The sequence below is a fragment of the Bacillus rossius genome, chromosome 8 (assembly GCF_032445375.1).
Source record: "Bacillus rossius redtenbacheri isolate Brsri chromosome 8, Brsri_v3, whole genome shotgun sequence".
NCBI classification, from domain to species: Eukaryota; Metazoa; Arthropoda; class Insecta; order Phasmatodea; family Bacillidae; genus Bacillus; species Bacillus rossius.
Window position 1 is genome coordinate 39,077,979 of NC_086336.1, and position 20,472 is coordinate 39,098,450.

At 37.2% G+C, this 20,472-nt stretch overlaps 1 protein-coding gene across 1 annotated transcript in view; it reads right to left on the bottom strand.

Moving 5' to 3' along the window:
* LOC134534767 (pleckstrin homology-like domain family B member 1) overlaps nt 1–20,472 on the bottom strand; it is a 237,166-nt gene that overhangs the window by 88,695 nt on the left and 127,999 nt on the right. Inside the window, exons 9-17 of the mRNA XM_063373308.1 lie at nt 19,596–20,022; nt 18,963–19,082; nt 18,447–18,646; nt 15,038–15,137; nt 13,020–13,244; nt 9,512–9,610; nt 8,193–8,367; nt 4,851–5,016; nt 1,872–1,977 (exon numbers count right to left, since the gene is read on the bottom strand). Coding sequence (XP_063229378.1) covers nt 1,872–1,977; nt 4,851–5,016; nt 8,193–8,367; nt 9,512–9,610; nt 13,020–13,244; nt 15,038–15,137; nt 18,447–18,646; nt 18,963–19,082; nt 19,596–20,022 — 1,618 coding nt within the window. The remainder of the gene's footprint in view (nt 1–1,871; nt 1,978–4,850; nt 5,017–8,192; nt 8,368–9,511; nt 9,611–13,019; nt 13,245–15,037; nt 15,138–18,446; nt 18,647–18,962; nt 19,083–19,595; nt 20,023–20,472) is intronic.

Genomic DNA, 20,472 nt, shown 5'->3' on the forward strand with positions numbered 1-20,472 from the left:
ATAAATAAAATGAACTTAGCTTGACTTCATTCAAATTGTAAACTTGAAAGAACATAAAACTGTCTTACCTAGTGTATCTATGAAAATCATATCTCAAAAGCAATGGTTTTAGTTGCATGAGCTGATTTAGTCTTAAAGCTTGTCATTTGACTTGGCTACCAAACACTGTGCAGAGCTTCAAAAGATCACAGGCCGTTTAAAAACTGCTTATGATATTTTTTTAAAAACATTTTCTGACTAGTACGTATAACATTTAAAAAACTGTTGGTCTCGTGTTATTAGCTTTGCATTCATTTTTGAAAATACATATACTTCTTTCGGCAAATTATGAAAAAATGATGAGAGTGAATTTTTACGATGCGGGCGCAGCATGCAACAAACAATGACAGGATGAAAAAAACTGCTACATACAAATAAAAATATTGTGTTTTTAAATCATGTACTTTAGTGCCTGATAGTGAATCTGTTCCATATAAATACATATAAACATTTTTTTATTGTGATCTGTTCCATATAAATACATATAAACATTTTTTTATTGTGAATATTAGAGAGAGAAATTGTTTTTATAAACTTTTTCAAGTGTATGTATATAAGAGAGGTATAGATTTTGTAAACAATTATAATTAATAAATTAGAATACACATTCAGCATATATATATTTACTATTAATTAAAATTTATTTCAATTATTTGACTAAATTAAACAATAATATAATGCACATGTTTATATTAATACTGAATATGGACTATTTATTTAAATTTTTTAATTTGATTGAATTTATATTTTACCAACTGTATATTTAATATCACTCAAGTCCTTTTATTATTTGATTTATATTAGTTACTTGCATCCAAAGTTAAAGTAATTTTTTTATTACACCAAGTAAGTATAACTTTTAATACGTGTACATGAGTACACGCACCCATTTTTGTGCCTCTCAACTGTTTTGTTTTAGAATGTTAAATGCAGTTTAAATAGGTGTTTTCACAATCACCTATTGTTATTAGGTATGAAAACTCACGTACAGAATCTTTAAGGTAGCAGAGGGTAAGGCAGCACAATTTTAGCTTTGTAACCATGCCTTAAAGTACACGTCCCCACTTGAAGCCACACAGAGGCAAGTCGACACCAAAAAGACTAGTATGTCACAGTTCTAACGAGCATAGGGGCATGAATAGCGCCTCAATTATTTCTCCCATTCATTGGGTAGCAAAGTAGACTTGAAGTGCACATACATCTGCTTTATGTTGATGACTGGACTAACATAGATCTTGAAACAGTTTTAAACAAGGAGAAGTGGCTGCCCAATCATGTGTAACCCGTCAATGTAGATGTGACCTTGATATCGACCAATGAGCACTCTAAATAAGGTTTGATTATGTATAGGTGAGTTGAGTCTAGCCTGGAGTGAAATGAATCAGCAAAATAATTGTGACTCAAGCGATGAAGCATCTGATGGTAGAAAAATACTTTAAACATGACCAGACGAGACATCAGAATGCTTTCAACTTTAAATTGCCTACCTGGATACCCTGTCGTGTAAAAAAATCACTGTATATACTCAGGAATATATACTTCAAGAACATTTTTGTACCTTTTTTCTTTTAAAGCCATGCAGATTTCTTTGCAATGTGCAGCGTGGTTTTTGTTTAAAAGTGATGAGAAAAATGGATGAAAATACAGCAAATGGTATTGGATTTTTTTTTTAAGTAAATCCCAATCCCGGTGCACGGCACCTTAATAGCTGACAGCAGAAACTGAATACCGATCACTTTCTTGGTCCAAGTCCCAAGGAAAACACTGTACACTTGCAGCGAGCCATTCCACTCAAACACAACCACTGAACAAAAATATATGCTTCCACTCACCAGTCCAAGTTTCTGGCCGGCGGACAGTTCGGCTTCGTTCCTGTCTGCGCTGTCGGAGCTCCCCGGGGCGGCAGCTTGCTTCTCCAAGGCGTCGTCGCTGGAAGTGCTGTAACAACACCACTCCCGGTAAGTGTCACTCTCTCACTGCACACAGAACGTGAATAGAATATCTGTGAACACTGTTAAGGAGTTTCCGAAGGGGCTTACAAATCTAGACTTGCTAACCATGATTTCAAATTTGAATATTAATGGAACATTAACAAATCCAAACACACAACAGAAATTTTTAACGTTACTAATACATCATGTAATTACAAAAGCTACTGTTCTTAAGATAAAAAAAAATGCTAAATGTAACAAAAATGAACTTTTTAATCTTTAAAAATGTTATTATATGTTCATAATACTGGAATGAATATTAAAACAATCAGTTTAATATATTTTTTATTAAGTACATGTAGTTTAGACCACAAGTTAGGTGTTTAAGTGTTTGAAAGAAACATTCTCAAAAATAATGATTTACACCGATATTATTTTATAGTTTTATTAATTTAAGTAAAAGTGTTTGAATGCAAGAATGGTGTGTGTACTTAATTAACATTTTAGATTACTCTTTAAGTGATCCAAATTTCAAACTTCTTTTATGGTAAATATTTGTTTTTGGAATAAATAATTTTGAATATATTTCTGATAGTGCAATTTATGGCTTTGGCAAAGTGCTAATTATTGTCAACAAACATTTGGCAAATAACTTTATATTTGAGAAATATTAGAAATTCATTAAATCATTCTTTATTAAAATATATAAAAATGTTAGAAATCCATGATAAATATGATTAATTACAGGTATCTCTCTGTGAAAATACTGAAAAATAAAATACTAAGTACATGTACGTAAAAGCATAAAGTAGTATTAGTAAGATGATGTAGTTTTAAACTGATCAAATTAGGAATTCACAACTATGATAATGTTGAATGCAGTGCTCGGACAAAAGCTACAGACACAAAGAAGCAACATATGGGTGTGTTACCGGCATAAAGTGTAGCGCCTGAGCGAGATCTCGCGATACCCCCATGACCAGCAGGACGCAGATACATCGCGAATGTAGCAACACACTGCACGCACATACGATACCACACACTGCACAGGATTCATTCTTGGTACCATGCATCCACTTCACTTCAACTTTATTGCTCTACCAAGACATCTGATGGGTTTTGAACACACGCTGTATCTTCTCCCATCACACACATAGCTTGTGATAAACCTTTCACGAGCTTCGAAACACACTAAAATGTTATTGCATCCTTCCATGTGAACTACTTCAGTTTTACTTCAAACAAATTTGTTGAAAACACTAATATCCATCCTTATAAATCATGTTCTGCAGTAATAAAACTTTCCCTCCATCCATCCATCCATCCATCCATACTTCACACTAGAGGACAGCCAGCTTTTTGGAACAGACACCAAGGCTTATAATCCAACTCTTATCATAAAGTCCCCACTGATAAGGTAGATAACGATTCCGTGATGTTTTCATAGCAGATAAAACATTTAAACCCAAACATGCATTTGTACGCGCAAAAGGCTGAAGCATTTTGTGATGATAACTTACTTGGTTGGTCATCTTCTGTGAGGACAGTGAGGAATGAAGCATTGAAAAAAGAAACAGTCAACAAACATTGACTTTCAAAGTGTAGATCCAAAATGCTACTAACTATGTGTGTTTCAACAGAGTTACTGTAGTTATACAGATCCATCGCTTACGACTACAGGTACTCCACATGTCTGATAAAAATATTTTTTGCCATACATTTTAAAACATTATTTAAAATTACTTTTTATAGCTGAGCCAAAAATTATTATTGGATTACATTGTAAAAGACTAAAGTAGACCAAGAATAAAAACAGCAATGTAACAATTTGTTTAACCAGACTTGGCAAACATTTTGGGTGAATACCGTGGACTACAACTAAAACTAGAACTCCTGAAGCATTAATATACAATGACAAACAACCCAAAACTGAGTGTGTCAAAATTAATTATTTTAAGTGTATTAATTCTACTGAAATTTCAGTTTATTATTGAAATAAATTCATATACAGCATGCCAAAATTATTAGTATAGTCAGTATATGTCACTTTACGACTGTAGCATCAATCTGCAATTGATGTCACTTTACGACTATGTAGCATCAATCTGCAACTGGTTGAAGTACAAGACATATAAAAATACAGTAAAGCCTCATTAAGTAGGATAATTTGAGACAAGAGTCAATCTGGTACAGCAAAAATACACGAGAATTTGTAAAAAAAAAAAGTATAACACAATGATTCAACTGAAAATTATTTTATACTCAACAAAAGACGTTTGAAACATGTCACCTTTCGACTCTTGCCTTACCGAGCATTGTGACTCATTGAGTCTTTTCGTACAGTCCCAGTAACCATTCACTCACTGTCCAGTGTAGGTTGTTATATCATGCGTAGTGTATTCTGACTGCATTTCTCATACATAATTCAATTTTTGTATTCCAAAATGTTATTTTTACATTTTAGCTCTTTCTCCCCATCCTTTCTCTCTCTCTCCCCCTCTAACTCTTGTTTAATCCACTAATATAATAGACAAGACGAGGGAGCTGAATTGTTGCCCCTTGGATGGGCAGCCTTCAGGATTTTTCTGGCAATGGTTTGTTTGTACAGCGACTGGAAGGGCTGCCCATCCAAGGGGCAACAATTCAGACAACCTTTCAAAAACAATACTGTTAGAAAAATCCTGATGGGCTGCCCATCCAAGGGGCAAGTTTTCAGGATTTTTTTAAACTCTTAAAGGAGCGTGTTTTCAGGAATTGGATGGGCTGCCCTTTCCAGTCTCTGTACAAATGAACCACTGTCAGAAAACTCCCGAAGGGCTGCCCTTCCAACGGGCAACAGTTCGGTCGCCCCGACGAGGGAGTGCAGGTTGTGACGGGCACCTCTCGGTCGGCACGTCGCCGGACGTGAGGCTGGACTCCTCGCTGTTGAAGCTGTCGCAGTTGGGCTCGCGGCCGCGCCGCTGCTCCCACTCGGCTCGCACCTCGTCCTGCACGCGCTGCTTCAGCTCCTGCACGCGCTTCCTCTCCTGCTCGATCACCTGGCTCCCTGCGTGCACACGCACACTCACGCCGTGCCGTCTCTCCTGCGCTCCTCTCCCTGGGGGCATCACATTCGTGGGGACACCCGCGTTTCGCGATTTCACTTCGTGTCGAGGTATTTCACAAAACACTGCAGCTTTTCCTGAGCGTCGTGGCGAATTGTGAGGGTGCGGCAGCACGGTGACCACACTCTCATTGGCCCCGTCAACCTCTCACCGATCTCAGCCAATAACCACGGGAGAAAAGCTACAGTACATATTTTGTGAAATACCTTGACACGAAATGTACTCGCGAAATACAGGTGCCTCTACACATTCGTTTCACAACAGTTCATCCTGATCTGCATGGCAGGTTTAGTAACCTTAAATACAAGGACTATAATCAAGATATTGACCATCATAAACCTATGCATATGCATCATAAGTCGTTATTCATAAAACCTATTACTACAGATGATATTGTCAATGTTATAAATAGCCTAAAAAATAAAAATTCCTTTGGATTAGATGGTATCCCAGTCACAATCTTAAAAAAATGCTCCAATTGGATTAAATCCCCATTAACATACATATTTAATGAATGTCTATCACAAGGTATATTTCCTGATAGACTTAAGTTTGCAAAAATTGTACCAATCTATAAAAAAGGTGACAAAAAACAGATGGATAATTACAGGCCTATTGCTCTTCTTTCCTCCTTTTCAAAAATTCTAGAAAAGGTTATAGCAAATTCTTTGACTAAATTTCTAAATAACCAAAGACTAATAACTAACCATCAGTTTGGTTTCATGGTAGGAAAATCAACAGAGCAAGCAATTTTTCGTTTTATTAATAATACTCTAACATCTTGTGACAAAAAATGTTTTACTAATTGCATCTTTGCCGATCTTTCAAAAGCATTTGACTGTGTTAACCATGATCTACTTTTGATTAAGCTAGAAAACTGTGGTATAAGAGGTGTGGTTCATGACTTATTTAAATCATATCTTAATAATAGAAAACAAGTAACGTCAATCATATTTACTGAAAATAATTATACGACAGCATGTTTTTCTGAGCCAAAAAATGTTACACAATATTAATTATGGACCCAAATAGACATACATTAGAAACAAAAACCAGGCAAACACTTACTGAAACATTGCGATGGTTCTCTACAAATAATCTTACCTTAAACTCTAATAAAACTGTTATTATGCAATTCGCATTGCGGAGAAGCAATTCATTAATACAAAATAACATTAGGATAGGTGATGATATTTTTTACTATGTAAAAAGTAATAAATTATTTGGTCTTACTATAGATAACACTCTCTCCTGGACTGCACATGTTGATAACATCTGCAAAAAATTAAGTTCAACATGCTTTGGTATATATACATTAACAAAATTGTGCTCCAGTAGTGCTGTCTTATCTTATTATTATTCAAATATACAATCTGTTATTAGCTATGGTATTATATTTTGGGGGAATTCCTCAAATTGGAAAAAAATATTTATTTTACAAAAAAGAATTGTGAGAATTATATGTGGTAAGGAACACAGAAGTCACTGTAGACAAATTTTTAAAACAAATAAAATAATGACTGTGGTAAGCATATATACATATATATATAACAATATTGTTTTATAACAATAATATACAATTAGTAAAAAATAGTGATATACATAAATATTTAACAAGAAACGCTGATAAAATACATAATGTACAGCATAGAACCAAAAAATATACACTAAATCCATTTTATATGGGCATGAAATTAATTAACAAACTCCCAAAAAGTATTATGGAAAATAGTAATAACCATACATTTGCATCTCAACTTAAAACCTTTTTACTACAAAAAGCTTACTACTCATTAGAAGAATTCTTTGATAAATAGTATTTTATTTTATTTTTGTATCATGTAAATATGTATTTCTGTATTGTTGTATTTTAGTGATGTTTGCTATATGTAATGTGTTTTTATAAATTGTTTATTTGTCTATGATCATATGTGTAACATATATATATATGTTTCATTGTTGTTTTTTAATGATGTTTGTTATATATATTGTGCTTTTAAACTGACAACTTCTATCTGTTTGAATTTGTTTAAATATGTATTTGTTTTCATATGTAATACTTATGTAGTATTTTATTGCGGTTCTCTAATGATATATGTATGTGAAATGTGGTTCTGCAAATTGACAACTTCTTCCCATTTGCTTGGGTTGTATAGAAGGCCATAATAAATAAATAAATAAATAAATAAATAATGGCGAAGCCTAAACCTACAAACTATAAAGCAAGTTCAAACTGCTTGACTGTGTTATTTTTATCAACTCTTCAGATAGTACAAAGAAATGAAATTACAGGAAATGCAATCTAATCAAATAGCACAAAAAACTAATATTTTTAAGCAGTAAAATTTAAATGATAAATAAAAATTTAAACCACGTTCATTAAAATAGAGAAATTCAACAAAAATAAAACAATTTTTTTTTGGTAACTTAGTTTGGTATAGTTACGAAAAAAGTGTTTCATTTTATAATTTTATTCTATGTATATTTTGATAGAAAAGGGGCAGGCCACATGGGGCCCACGACCTGTCATACGAGATCTAGGTACACGTGCAACAGCTTTAAAATAAGGTAAGATGATCATGGAATAACAAGTCGGAGACAAAATAAAAATATTAAGAGAAAACCTGCCCTATCCTTATTTCACGCAAAACTAAACAAGTGCAAGCCATCTATCTTCGCAGTTCAAGACAGGAACAATTAGAATGTAATCATTACTTATATTAAAGCATCACCACAAGAATAATGTTCTGCTGTGTATGCTGCAAAACCTTTCTGATCTAAAATTACAATTTACAGTTTCCATGACACCGAGCTAATTTGTATGCATCAATTTGTATTCAGCACATAAAATTTAAATTTTAAGATACCAATAATTATACGATATCTGTATGATACCTATAATTATATAACAAGTCAAAACTTTCTGAATGAAAACCATTCTCACATTTGGAATGAAGAATTTAGATATTCATTAAAAGAAAATACGTAGTGTTATAAATTGACACTAAGTACCTGTAAAAATAAAAAGTAATAATTTCTTGACACACACCCAATTATTCCAAAAAGTCTCTTAAGAAGCTCTATAAACAATATTTGACAGTTTAAACCGTGCACTGACCTTGCTGGGCAAGATGTCGCTGCCTGTTGCGCTCGATCTCCTTGAGCGACTCAAGCGTCTTGCGCCCAAGCGAACCCGAGCACACTTCCATCGGCGCACCGGAGGTGACCCGCGATATGCGGTCGAGGTCATCCTGAGACTGCTTCGGGCCCCTGGTGACCTGCTGGGAGCCCACCTGCCAAAGCACAGCACACACACACATGCACACACACACCTCTCTGTTATCCTTACACACCCAACTGCAGACTACAACTATCAACTAGCAGCAACACACAATTACAGAATATTCACTTTTGATTTTATTTTACATTACTGTTTCGGGAAGAGTTTAAGCAAAAAACAATACGGCATACAGAATTCCTTCAAGTATAATTTACACTAGAAAAAGTCTTTTAAAACATATAGGTTTCACTCAAATATCGGTTATTACATTTAGTTATTACTATTCCTGGTGCCTAACATTGTTTAAGAAATATTCTTTAAAATTTAACATAATAGCTCTCTTGCATTAGTTGTAAGGTAACAAAGTAAAGTTTGCTACCTGATATTTAGGTATTTACTAAGCTTTGTTTGCTGGTTGTTAAATGTCATCACACAAGTGATTGTAATTATGAACACTTGAGTAACATTAATGGTACACATTTGCTAGCAAAATTTGTGACGAAACACAGATAGTAAGAGGGCTATTGAGATAAATTTACAGGAATAGCACTTCAAAATATTTATGACATAAAAATTAAGTCTTAGCTGTTTGCTGAGTTTGGCAAACTCAAAACTAAGTGCCAAGTAGGAAAAAGTGTCAACATCACACATTTAACACAGCATATTCACTTTTAATTTTAATTTACTGTACTGTTTGGGAAGAGTTGAAGCAAACCACGATAATATCCTAAAAAAAAATTAATAATATTGTGATTAATATACAGACACCATTTCAATTTACGATGATGAGACTAAATAATATCAATGAAATAAATATCAAAAGACCATTTTTATGATATATCAAAGTGTTTTCTGTGTACTACATTATTTATTATATTTTATTTGCAAAAAAGAAATTTTAAATTGTCACAGCCAGAAATGTTCTCAAACTACTATTTGAATAATATAAATATTATAATAAAGTGTTATGTACTGTTACACCTTGGGTGGAAACATAAATTCTTGTTTTGAGGTGGTGAGCAGATATGAGGTAGGATTATTCTTGAACCAATATGGTATTTATAGTACAGTAATTTTTACTCCTAAGAGGGACTCCAAAGACAATGCATCATGATTTAACGTGAGAGAACCAACTCTGGCAAGCAGGCGTGACGTACCTCATCTCCGTCGTCCGGGCTGGAGTCCTGGCTGCTGATGACGGACTGCCCCGCCAACTCCTCCATCCGCCTCTCGATCGCTCGCAGCCTGTTGCGGACCTGCGCCAGCCAGAGCACTGCTCACGATCGCTCCCGGCTCGACGCTCAATTGCGTTCGAGGGGAGGAGGTATTACGAGATAAATGAGGATATGAGGGCAGCCCCCTAACCATGATGCTCACATGGAGTCAAACCAATTTGTGTAGCGCTGGTAAATACTGTATTTACCTGAATATAATGCTATGATTTTTACCAAAACTGTGAAAAATAAAAAATGGGGGTTGCATTATAATCACAAACTTGTATCTTGCCGTTGAGAACAGCTTAGTTGAAAAACTACACGCTCTGCCTGTGAACTGCATCAATTATGCCACTTTAGTCCAGAGCTTCCTGAACCTCTGCACAGGCGTGACAGATGAGAGATGCAGGATGAAGGAGAGGGTGTAAGTGGAGTTTGGCACTGGGTTCCTTCTGCTTCTCTTCACTGTGGCTGCTGTGGAAGGCACCCTTCCCCCTCCCAACCAGCTGACCGACCACCAGACCACCACTTTGCTTTCTGAATAGCAACGGCTTTTGAAGTACAGTCATAAAACACAATTTTTTGAAGTGAAACTTCTTTGCTGAGCGGGTAACAATTTTTGAGCGTTACGAAAATTCTGATTGCATGAGGGGAAATAGCTAGGTATGTGGTGGGGGAATCGGGAGAGGAGGGGAATAGTAAGGTACGTGGTGGGGGAACCGATAGAGGACACGGCAGGGAAAGGTAGAAATGACGCAGCATATTTGCTCTATTGCTCTCTTATTCTCTTCTTCTCTTGTGCTCTTGCGCTCATGTGCACTTTCATGTGCGCAGTTGTTTCTTGGGAGTGGACGTTGCGCTATCCCCACTCCGGGGCTGTTGGCGCGGTCGGTGATCGCTGGAGCAGCCTTGAGCGGGCTCCACGTGGCGGCGTGCGGCTCAGGTTGAACCCTGCCATGTTGCAGGGATAGGGACCCGCCTGCGCCTGATGCCACCCTGACTTTAGGGAGTATTTGGGCAGAGGGCAACCCATCTGGGTTTGAGCTTATTGTTGTGCACCGTGCCACGGGTCATATTCAAAATAAAATATTGTTCTTTCAGGTATATATTTTAATTTAATTACATATATTAATCAGTATCGTTAAACAGTGTTATGTGAATTGTTTTAGCTGTGTAACTAAATATTTCTGCTGGTATTCTCAATTATTATCTCTTGTTAAATTAAAAAATATTGGTAATTTATCTCTATCTATAATTAATAAGCAAGTACGTTTCCCTTCTTTCGCACATGGACACCACGCACACATATTTTTCCACACATACCATGTAAATCATGCTGCTGATGAAAGTGACACCAAAAATGGTCTTGTAAATATGGAATTATTTTATTATTTGGAATTATTTTCAAGCATCATGTACTTGAACTGTGATTTACAATCCATAAAGTAGTTTCATAAACTCATTATTAAAAGTTTGGGGTTGCATTACATTCAGTATCACATTATTTTCAGGTAAATATGGTATGTACACTTATCTAATTAAACAGAAATTATGATACTGTGAAAGGTCTTTAATCTGGCTCATTCTGGACCACAGCCATGCAGGATTAGCGATTTTTTGCAGGAATATCAAACGTCAGTATAGTTTTAACGAGAATAACAAATGTGAAATGTGAAATGCAACCTGCTATAAAACATGAAACACTGAACTAAAATGAAAATCGACAGTAACGATAATCTCTAAGCGAAACAAAAAAAAACGGCAGTGCAGTATTGCTACCTGGCTGCAAGGTCAACTGCCCCAAAATGCAAAAAAATCTGAGCCCAAGCGGCTTGATTTATGCTTAATTATAAAATGAGCCGAGCCACAGAAGAAATTTCACTGTATAAAACTAAATCACTTTGTTTGCTCATTGTATCACTAAATTTACTGTTCAACAAAATAAAAAGTAGTTACATGCTCTCTGGTAAATCTTAGTTTATATCCCCTTAAAATTTCAGAATAAATCATTCTTGCATAAACACTTTCAATAAAAAATTTCTGAAATAATTTTTTGAGATTTAAATTGCAAAATGATTCTTAAATTATCTAGTACATGTAAAGAAAAACTGTTTAAAATATAAATTCATCTTCGACACTTAACATCTGAAAACATCATACATTCTGAATTGCCATTGTCATGCTGCTTAAACCAACAAATAATACTATTAAGAAATTTTAACATTTTTTTTTAATTATAATGTTTTTTACGACCTGAATATATGACGACTTACTGAAAAGTTAAAAGACTTTTCAGTATCTAGCAATTTGTGTAGTGTTGATTACAGTCAAACTGAAAAATTCGAACCACAAAATTTTTGTGTGTGAAAATCATTAGTATACACGTATACACAATAGTGTCATGGGTGCAACATTGCAACATTTAAACAATACTACACATTAAAAACCTCCTTTACACATCTGTTAATACTGTCAAGATTTTTTTTTCTAATAATAACTACACTAAATTAGTGAGAAGAGCTGACACACTATTAATTTTATGAAAAAAAATTTTTTTTTAATAAGACAACAGGAGTATTAAAAAAACTCATTTGCAAAAATTATTAAGTTTTAATGCAGCAACTAAATGACCTATTATTTTCTGAGTGGCAATCGGAAGCTTTGTACCAAAATCTTCTTTCATTAAGCTTCACTTAAATCACTTTTTTTGCTGTAAATTTCCATACCACTATCAGTTGTTCCAACATTTACATGTTTAGTTCATTTCTTTCACAAGCTGTTTATTAAGGTGAAATCTCATTACAACATACATAAAAAAACACAGATTTGGTAATTAATAATGAAAGAGCGTAGTTTTTACGTTCTAAACTGTTCATAAATACTAAATATTTTATACGGTTTAGAAGATATATACTTAAAAGTAAGGTACTTTGTAATCATATTTTACTGTAATTATATTTATAAACTTTCTAATTAGAATGTATTTTCAAATGTTTAAGACATGAAACTGATTCATTTAACAGCTCTATGCCTGGAACCAGACCTTGATGAGGCACCCTATGCTAGCAATCACCAACGAGCAGGTGTGAGAGTTGGATCCCTTGCAAGACCAGGAAGTCTCTAGACCTGCTTCTGGACTCGTTCGAGTTTAGCGAGTAATACTGATAGCGCGCCATCCAAGCTATCCTTCACTAAGCAAGCAGTCATAAAGTTATTTCCAGATACATCAGTTCAGTTGACGAAGAGTCTAGACAAAATTCTAACTTTTAAATATCTGTGGACATGTCCTCTGTGTCTTTCTGTAAAGGATGATCTTGTATTTATTTTCTGAGGGAAAAAAAAGTATTTTCTCCAGACCAAAATTCTTACTCTGTGCCTAGTTTCATTGATTTGGGGCCATGCACTGCACCTCGGAGAGAGGACAGAGGAACCGAGGTGGGGCGAAGCTGACCTCCTCCAGGCGGCGCAGGTGGGCGATGAGGACCTTCTCCATGTCGTGACTCTCCTGCCGCACGGCCTCCGCCGCCTCCGCCCTCTGGTCGTCCAGCTCCTGCAGCCTCAGCTGCCGGCACTGCACCCTGGTGGTCAGCTCCGATATCTCCCGCTGCACCTCCTCGCGACCCGCCAGGAAGTTGGCCTCCTCCTCCAGCTGGCGGAACTCCAGGTCCTCGAACACCTTCGCAGGCGACGCCGTCGCGGTCAGGCACACGGACCGAAACTGGCCTACCGCGAAGAACCACCCCCAAAACACTAGCCCGACGAGAAACTGATTGTCTGACCCGTGCCACACCTCCATCCAGCAAATTAACCTGTATCACAGAGGAAAAACTTCATCAAAGATATCTTACATTGCGGTAAAATTTCAAATGTTATTCCCATACACTGTAACACTACAGACCTCTCTGGCTAGCTATGGTTTGAAATGCACATATATAGAGCACTTGAAAAAATTATGATGTTCTGCTGGTAGTAAACGCAAGACTGTTCATGAAGATATAAACTGTGAATATTATTAAGTGAATTTAGAGGGAAGTTGTTTGAAATGAAAGAGTTTACAGTGAATGTCATCAGTGAAGAGAAGATACAAGGGAAAAGGTCCTTTGGGAGGAAGAGGAATTCGTGGCCGAAGGACATTCGGAGATGGTACAACTGCACTTCAGATGAAGATTTTCATGCTGTAACATCAGGTCCAGAGCTTGCTACGTGGACCGCCAACCTATGTTAAAAGAAGGAATCTTAAGAAGAAGCTAAATGTTGTAGATTATTTCACTTTCCCGAAAAATTTGCTACATTATCCACAATTGCACACAATTAACACAGTCCATTGTGACTCATTTCTCAGCACAGAAAAATTAACAGTTTTAAGTCAACAAAATGAAGATGATTCAAAATACTATTTCTTTCTCGACAAAACTGTTCCAAGATCACATTTGAACAGACAGTATGAACAAGGAAACATGATGTCTTTGGGACGATGCAAAATTTCACTGCTTCCCCGTCCTGGGCTTTTGCCAACAGCTGTGGTCAATGAAAATTCTAAATAAGGATTCCAAAAAGAGATGTTTCTCGGTGCAGCATGGACCACAGCCGTTAAATTTGTCTCGCTCATATTGAAATGTTCAATTTGTGAGCCATTTATCAGCGCAACCTCACAGGGCAATGTCCGAGCAATTACTAGCCATATTCAGTACAGTACCAAAACACACACAAGAGTATAAAATCGAAACTTCCCTGAAAAAGCTACCTTCCTATTCACTACGAAGATTTTTCTTGCAATAACTACTACTACGATATTCCCCTTGATATCTCTCACTATTCTGTCAAACGTGTGTGTGTGTGTCTGTGGTGTGTGTTTCTCCCCCTCCTCTCTCTCTCTCTCTCTCTCTCTCTCTCTCTCTCTCTCTCTCTCTCTCTCTCTCTCACTCTCTCAATCTCTCAATCTCTCACACTCTCACTCTCTCACTCTCTCTCAGGATGCAATAAATATCACCTATCATTTAGGTCCCAAAGCATTGTGCATCTGCCTTTCTTTCTTTAGCTGAAAACTGTTTCCTGTTCTAGAAATGTTACCAACTTATACTAAATGTAAAAATGTTCATATTAACCCAAGATTCTATAAAATTAGAAGCAGAAAACTACCTTCTATATTCACCAACATTTAGTCAATAAATTTAAAACACATATTAAAGGAACTTAACTGCTTTTCATATATAAAATGCTCTAATATCTTAAAAACAAAGAAACAATCTGCAAATAATATAACCATATACTAATAAACACGAGTTTGAACTTCATATTCAGCTAATTTATTGCATTAATGAAAAACATTACCTCTTAAATGATTTATTTAGCAGTAGTGCTTCACAAGTTTAACCAAACTACCTATTTCCCTCCTCAGTAAAAAAATTTAAAAGCAATTTTATCCTCTAAAGCTGCACAGCCAGTAAGCTGAGTCTTACTGCAGCCTACCTTCCGCTCGGCTTCCAACAGCTCCAGCTTGTGTTTCAAGTTGTCCGTCAGCTCCTGCTGCCAGTCCACGTCGCAGCAGCTCTCCAGCTCCTTCTCCAACCTGCACACACGGTCCTCCGTTACCGGCTCCTCACGACCCCTCTCTCACAAACATCAGCTCTTCCAGCATGGAAAGGGAATATTGGTTGTGGGAGTATGGTTCAAACGATATAACACAAACCATCAAAAAAAAAAAAAACACAAACACAACAACAATTTGGTGAAAAAGTCCAATCTGATTATAAAATGTGTTTACAAAAATAGTATGACAATGTTAAATAATAATATATTATATATATATATAAACAGGTAGGCATGTTCCTGTTAAAAAGACATGTATAACTTGCAGCTATAAACATGTACTATATTATATTTGCCTCACACTAAGCAAATTAAAAAAAAAATGGTGTGTGTACTTATGTACGGGAAGTTATCCTTTTTTTTTTTTATTTAAGACACTGAACCATTGAAATCTACTGTAACAAAAATTAATTTAATAAATACTCTGGTGTATAAAAATAATTAATAATATATTAAAATAGTCAAGATGAATTTTAACTATCAATGAAAGTCAATAAATATGCTGAAAGTTTATTCAAATTATTTTATTTTATAATTTATTAAATAATAATGTAATGATTTATAATTTATAAAGCAAATAAAATATATGTATGGGAACATAACCTTCTTATATTAATACACTTAAAAAGGTTTATTAATAGAATTTCTACCATTAATATTGTCAATAATTAATAATATTGTCAGTAATAATTTTTCAGTACCATCGTATTCAAATTTTTGTGTGCCTTGGTTCGGACTGTGAGTGTGTGTCGCCACCACGGTGATGCACTTGGTAGCGGCAGAGCGGCTGCACACGCTGGCCCGTTTTTGTGTAGCACACAACATTCTCTTGAGCGCGCCCGCCGGCATAGCTATGCTGACGTTTTCGGGTCGTGTCGCGGCGTGAGTAGCGCGGGTTACGCTCATGATCGCTTGTGACAGGAGCCCCAACTCAGCTGGCCTGTGCCCAGGTTCAAAATTTGGGTGGGGCGGGGCTGAAACGTTCTGAATCGGGGCAGAGAAGGTTTTTAAGCGGCCAGGAAAGGTTGTTTGGGGCTCACTGGTCAGGGTGCTGCCCCACAAGTCGGCAGAGTTCAGGAGTAGCAATGTAACGAGTTAAGCTCACTGGACGGACTCATGCCCGCCCTGGTAATTAGTTTGTTAGTTCGGGATCGACAATTTTAAGTCCGTTTTGGTTCCAAGGGCAGGAGAGGCAAATCGTGAAATGTTCGGTTTCCATAGAAACATGAGTACAAAACTATCTTATCTCAATAGTAATGATAAATCAGGATTTTAGGTGTTCTTCAAATAAAGCATCGGAAGGGATTAGGGTAGAGTTTGTGAAGCTCTCTATATTTGATTGTCTAACTTAATTATAATTACTTAATTTGTTACATAAAGATAATTTCTGTAATTCAGATTCAGAAATGTATTATAATCTGTAAAGAATACCTGTTTCTAAAGACTGATTTCAAACATTAGTATTGTGATAATAAATGTACTGACGCCGACCAGGGCTATGCCCTCCCTAAGCCCGATGTGCCTCACGCCACTGCCGAACCCCTCTCCTCCCACCGACACCCTCTATTTAAAACCTCCCGCCAACAAGTGCGTGTGTGCGTGTGTTTGGTCGCCCTGAGCGAACCCTTTCGGCACCCACCCTAACTGGAGCAGTGGAGACTGCGTGTTTTTTAAATAACGTAATTCTTAAAAAACTGTATTCTGCAATCCTTACATCTCAATTAACTTGCCATTTTTAAAAGGTTTTAATAGTTATTTTTAACTGTCTTTAATATTAATGTACTAACGGTAAGTTCAGCACTTCCTGCGGCCATGACACCCGGGGCCCGGGGCAGTCTCTTCCGTTCGCCGTGCGGGGTAGGACGCATCTCAGCACCTCGTCAACTTCAACTTTGGTTTTGCTTGTAACCAATCCGTTAACATCCGCCATCGTAACTGTTTTTTAAACCTTTTTTAATCAACCTTCGAGGCCTACCCCGGCGGCAGACTGTTTAACTTAATTAATTAAAGCTCCCCGGAGCGTTTTAGATTAATCGTGGACTTATACTTTCGGGGCCGGGCCACGCAATGTCCTGGTCAGCAAGAAACCTGGACTATGTGCTGTTTTCTGTGTGTGTCGTCAGTGTACGTGTCGGCGCCAATAAAGCTCAATATTCACCAGACTCGTTGCACTTAATTCTCGACCACGAGTTTCCCAGCACAGAGACGGAGGTGTGTGGGGCGCCTCAAGACACCACGAGCAGTAACATAGCGTGCCCGCCTCTGAGAGCGGACCGGTGAGTGCTAGCGGGGGGAAGTCGAGCCTAGCTCCACATGGGTCACGTCACGGCCCTGGGACAGAGTCGGTAGCCGGGTCCACGTGCCCATCCACGTGGTGCCACCCAAGTTATAAACGTACGCCGATTCGAAACCCCCCCACACGACAGTACATTGGCTCTGAATTAGTGTTATGTTATTTTTAAGTAACGACATTGGTCTAAATCAGTAATTCACAAGAGGTGTTCCGTGGAACCCTGGGGTTCCATTCCGTAGCAGGGTCACAGGAGTTCTGTAAGTCAGGACGAATGTCACATAAAGCAGGCACAATTATTGGCAAATAACTTTCTTTGAAGGTGTTGGGGTTCCGCCAAAAGAAATTTCTATCATAGGGTTGCCCGGTGGAAAAAAATTGGGAACCACTCAACATCCCATAGGGGATGCAGATGCTAACCCAGGATAAACTCTTTATAGATTACAATTGATTGTTAAATTTTTTTTTCCATTTATTTTGAATTATTTTTATTAATTACTAATTTAAAAAAAAAACAGTTACAATATTTACAAGAAATAATGGTTTTTAGTTGTATAGACCAGTATTCAATATCAGTCACTAAATTTTTGAACACGAATCACATTTAGTTCTGCACTCGCCACTAGAATTCGCTACGGAGCAGCGATTTGCAAAGTGATAGGAAAAACTATATAATAAAACGTCTCTGATAAAAATGAAAAAGACTTAGAAAAATAAACTAAATCCTGGCTTGAACCAAATTTCTGACAAGGAATTTTATTAAAATATTTCCAACCTAGTTAAAATTCATTAGTAAGTTAATACTATATATTCAAAGCCTATAGGTAAATATAAAACTGGTAACAAGGTAAAAAAATTAGAGTTGAAAATAATGTTTGCAAACAATTATAAATATGGAAACAGTTGACCGTGTTCACATTAAAAACAAATTATGGCATTGGTTATCTTTTCATGAACAATGCAGCCACTCCCCACTTGGGTGAGGGGGACGCGACCCACCTGGCGATCTGCCCCTCAACGGCCTGCAGCCTCTTCTTGCAGTCGGCCTGCCGCTGCAGGTCCTCTGCTCGGCACTGCTCCGCGTCGCGGTCCAGACCCGCCACCCGCCCCCTCAGCACGCCCAGCCTCTCCTGCTCCTGGGACAGCTTCTCCCGCTGGGCGGCTCGTTCCCCGTCCACCAGCGCCCGCTCCATCTCCAGCTGCCGACAGCAGCACTCGGGGTGTGAGCTCTCTACTCTCCCCGGTGCTCCAATAGCTATCCTATCCGTTATCCTATCCCGTTTATGTTAACCATCCTCGAGCAATAACTTACAATATCCTCTCCCTGCTAGGAAATATTATTTTCAAATCGCTTTTGGATGCCTTGCCAAAAGAAGAAAAAACTTCATTAATTAAGTTACGGGAGGCCATCTGGGATAATGAAAATAAAATTAGCCAATTAACTACTCTCATATCAAATAGAATTTATTAATGACCAATTGATTCACTTGGAACCCTGCAGTGTTGGAGCTTTACCTCCGTGAGCAGTTCCTCTTCCTGTTGTTCAATGTCTGCCACTTTGCGTTTCAGTCCGGACATCGCAGCCAGCAGTTTGGCCCGCTCCTTCCGCAAGCCGTCCACCTCATCTCCCGGTAACTGCACAGTTACCACGTAACAAACAATTGCAAATTACAAAATAAATAACCACCAGAGAAATACACGGCTCTTCTATTTTCGATACAACATTTGAGCCTATCAGAACCGTTTTCATAAAAAAAAAACATGGCTTCAATGCATGATGGCAAAATCAGGAAATCTTGAAAATATCTGCAAAATTCAAAATTTTTTTTGTCGAACATCCACGGTGAGGCTACACGGAATGGTTTGTTATTTTCTGAGCAAGACCAAGTTGTAATACAAAGTGATCTTTAAGTCATACAATGCTGACCCAAGCACCAATCGTTTACCAAAGGCTGGTTTAAAATGCACTAGCAAAAACTCGTAACACAACGTTCTGAATAGACCATTTGGATTACAACTTGTTGCTTGTTAATTGTAGGTTACGTCCATGGCTGATTTCAAACCATCACAAAATGGAAATAAAAATTACACCCTTAATTTCGCTTACCAAAAAAAATGCTAACACCACTTAGCCAAACTCACACTAACCTTTCTTTGGTTTTGATGGTTGACTTCATGTATGGAATCAGTCTGGTCCAATGGAACATGTGAATTTTGGTCTTTGTTGCTGAAGTTTATCTCAATGTCTTTAGACATTCCACGCCGTTTAGAAATAACTGAAATCACTTCTGCATTATTATTATTATTATTAGTCGTGGACTGCACTGAACTTGAGTCAGTAAGATCTGTGCCAGGTACTCTTTTATCCAGTTTTTCTTCCAGAGGCCGGATGAATTTGTCTCTCTCGAATGACCTTCTCTTAGGACTCGAATCAATGTTTTTAATAGAGTTCACAGGCTGTGACACACTGTTTTGAGATTCGCTGGACGAGTTATTGCAGCCTCCTCGAAGCACTATGTACTCGTAGTCGTTGGATGATGACAACCTGCTGTGCTCTAGCACATCCAGATTATCTCTGAAACATTCGTTCATTTCAAATTAACTTAATTTAAATTTAAAATTACAATGCTTTCACTCAGGGGCGCAACAACTAAATTTCCAAAGGGGGGGGCAATATACCTTTTTATAAAGAATCATCGATCCCCCCTAGGGATCCAAGGGTCCTCCCCCGGGAAAATTTGTATTTCAAGGTGGAAAATGGTGCTATTTAAGCAGTTTTATTATCTAAAAATTGATTACACAGCACTTTATTTGCCCCCGTTTGCCCCCACTTCAAGGTTTCAGAGGGGGGGCAAAATACCCTTGCCCCCCCACCCCCCTGTTGTTGCGCCCCTGCTTTCACTAACAAACACTATTGCAGCGTACAGTAAGCTAATACTACACACTTTAAAAAATTCTTGCCTGCCTACAGTTGTTTTCATACTCTAAATTTTCCAGTCTTTTTTTATGACTTTTGATACCAAAT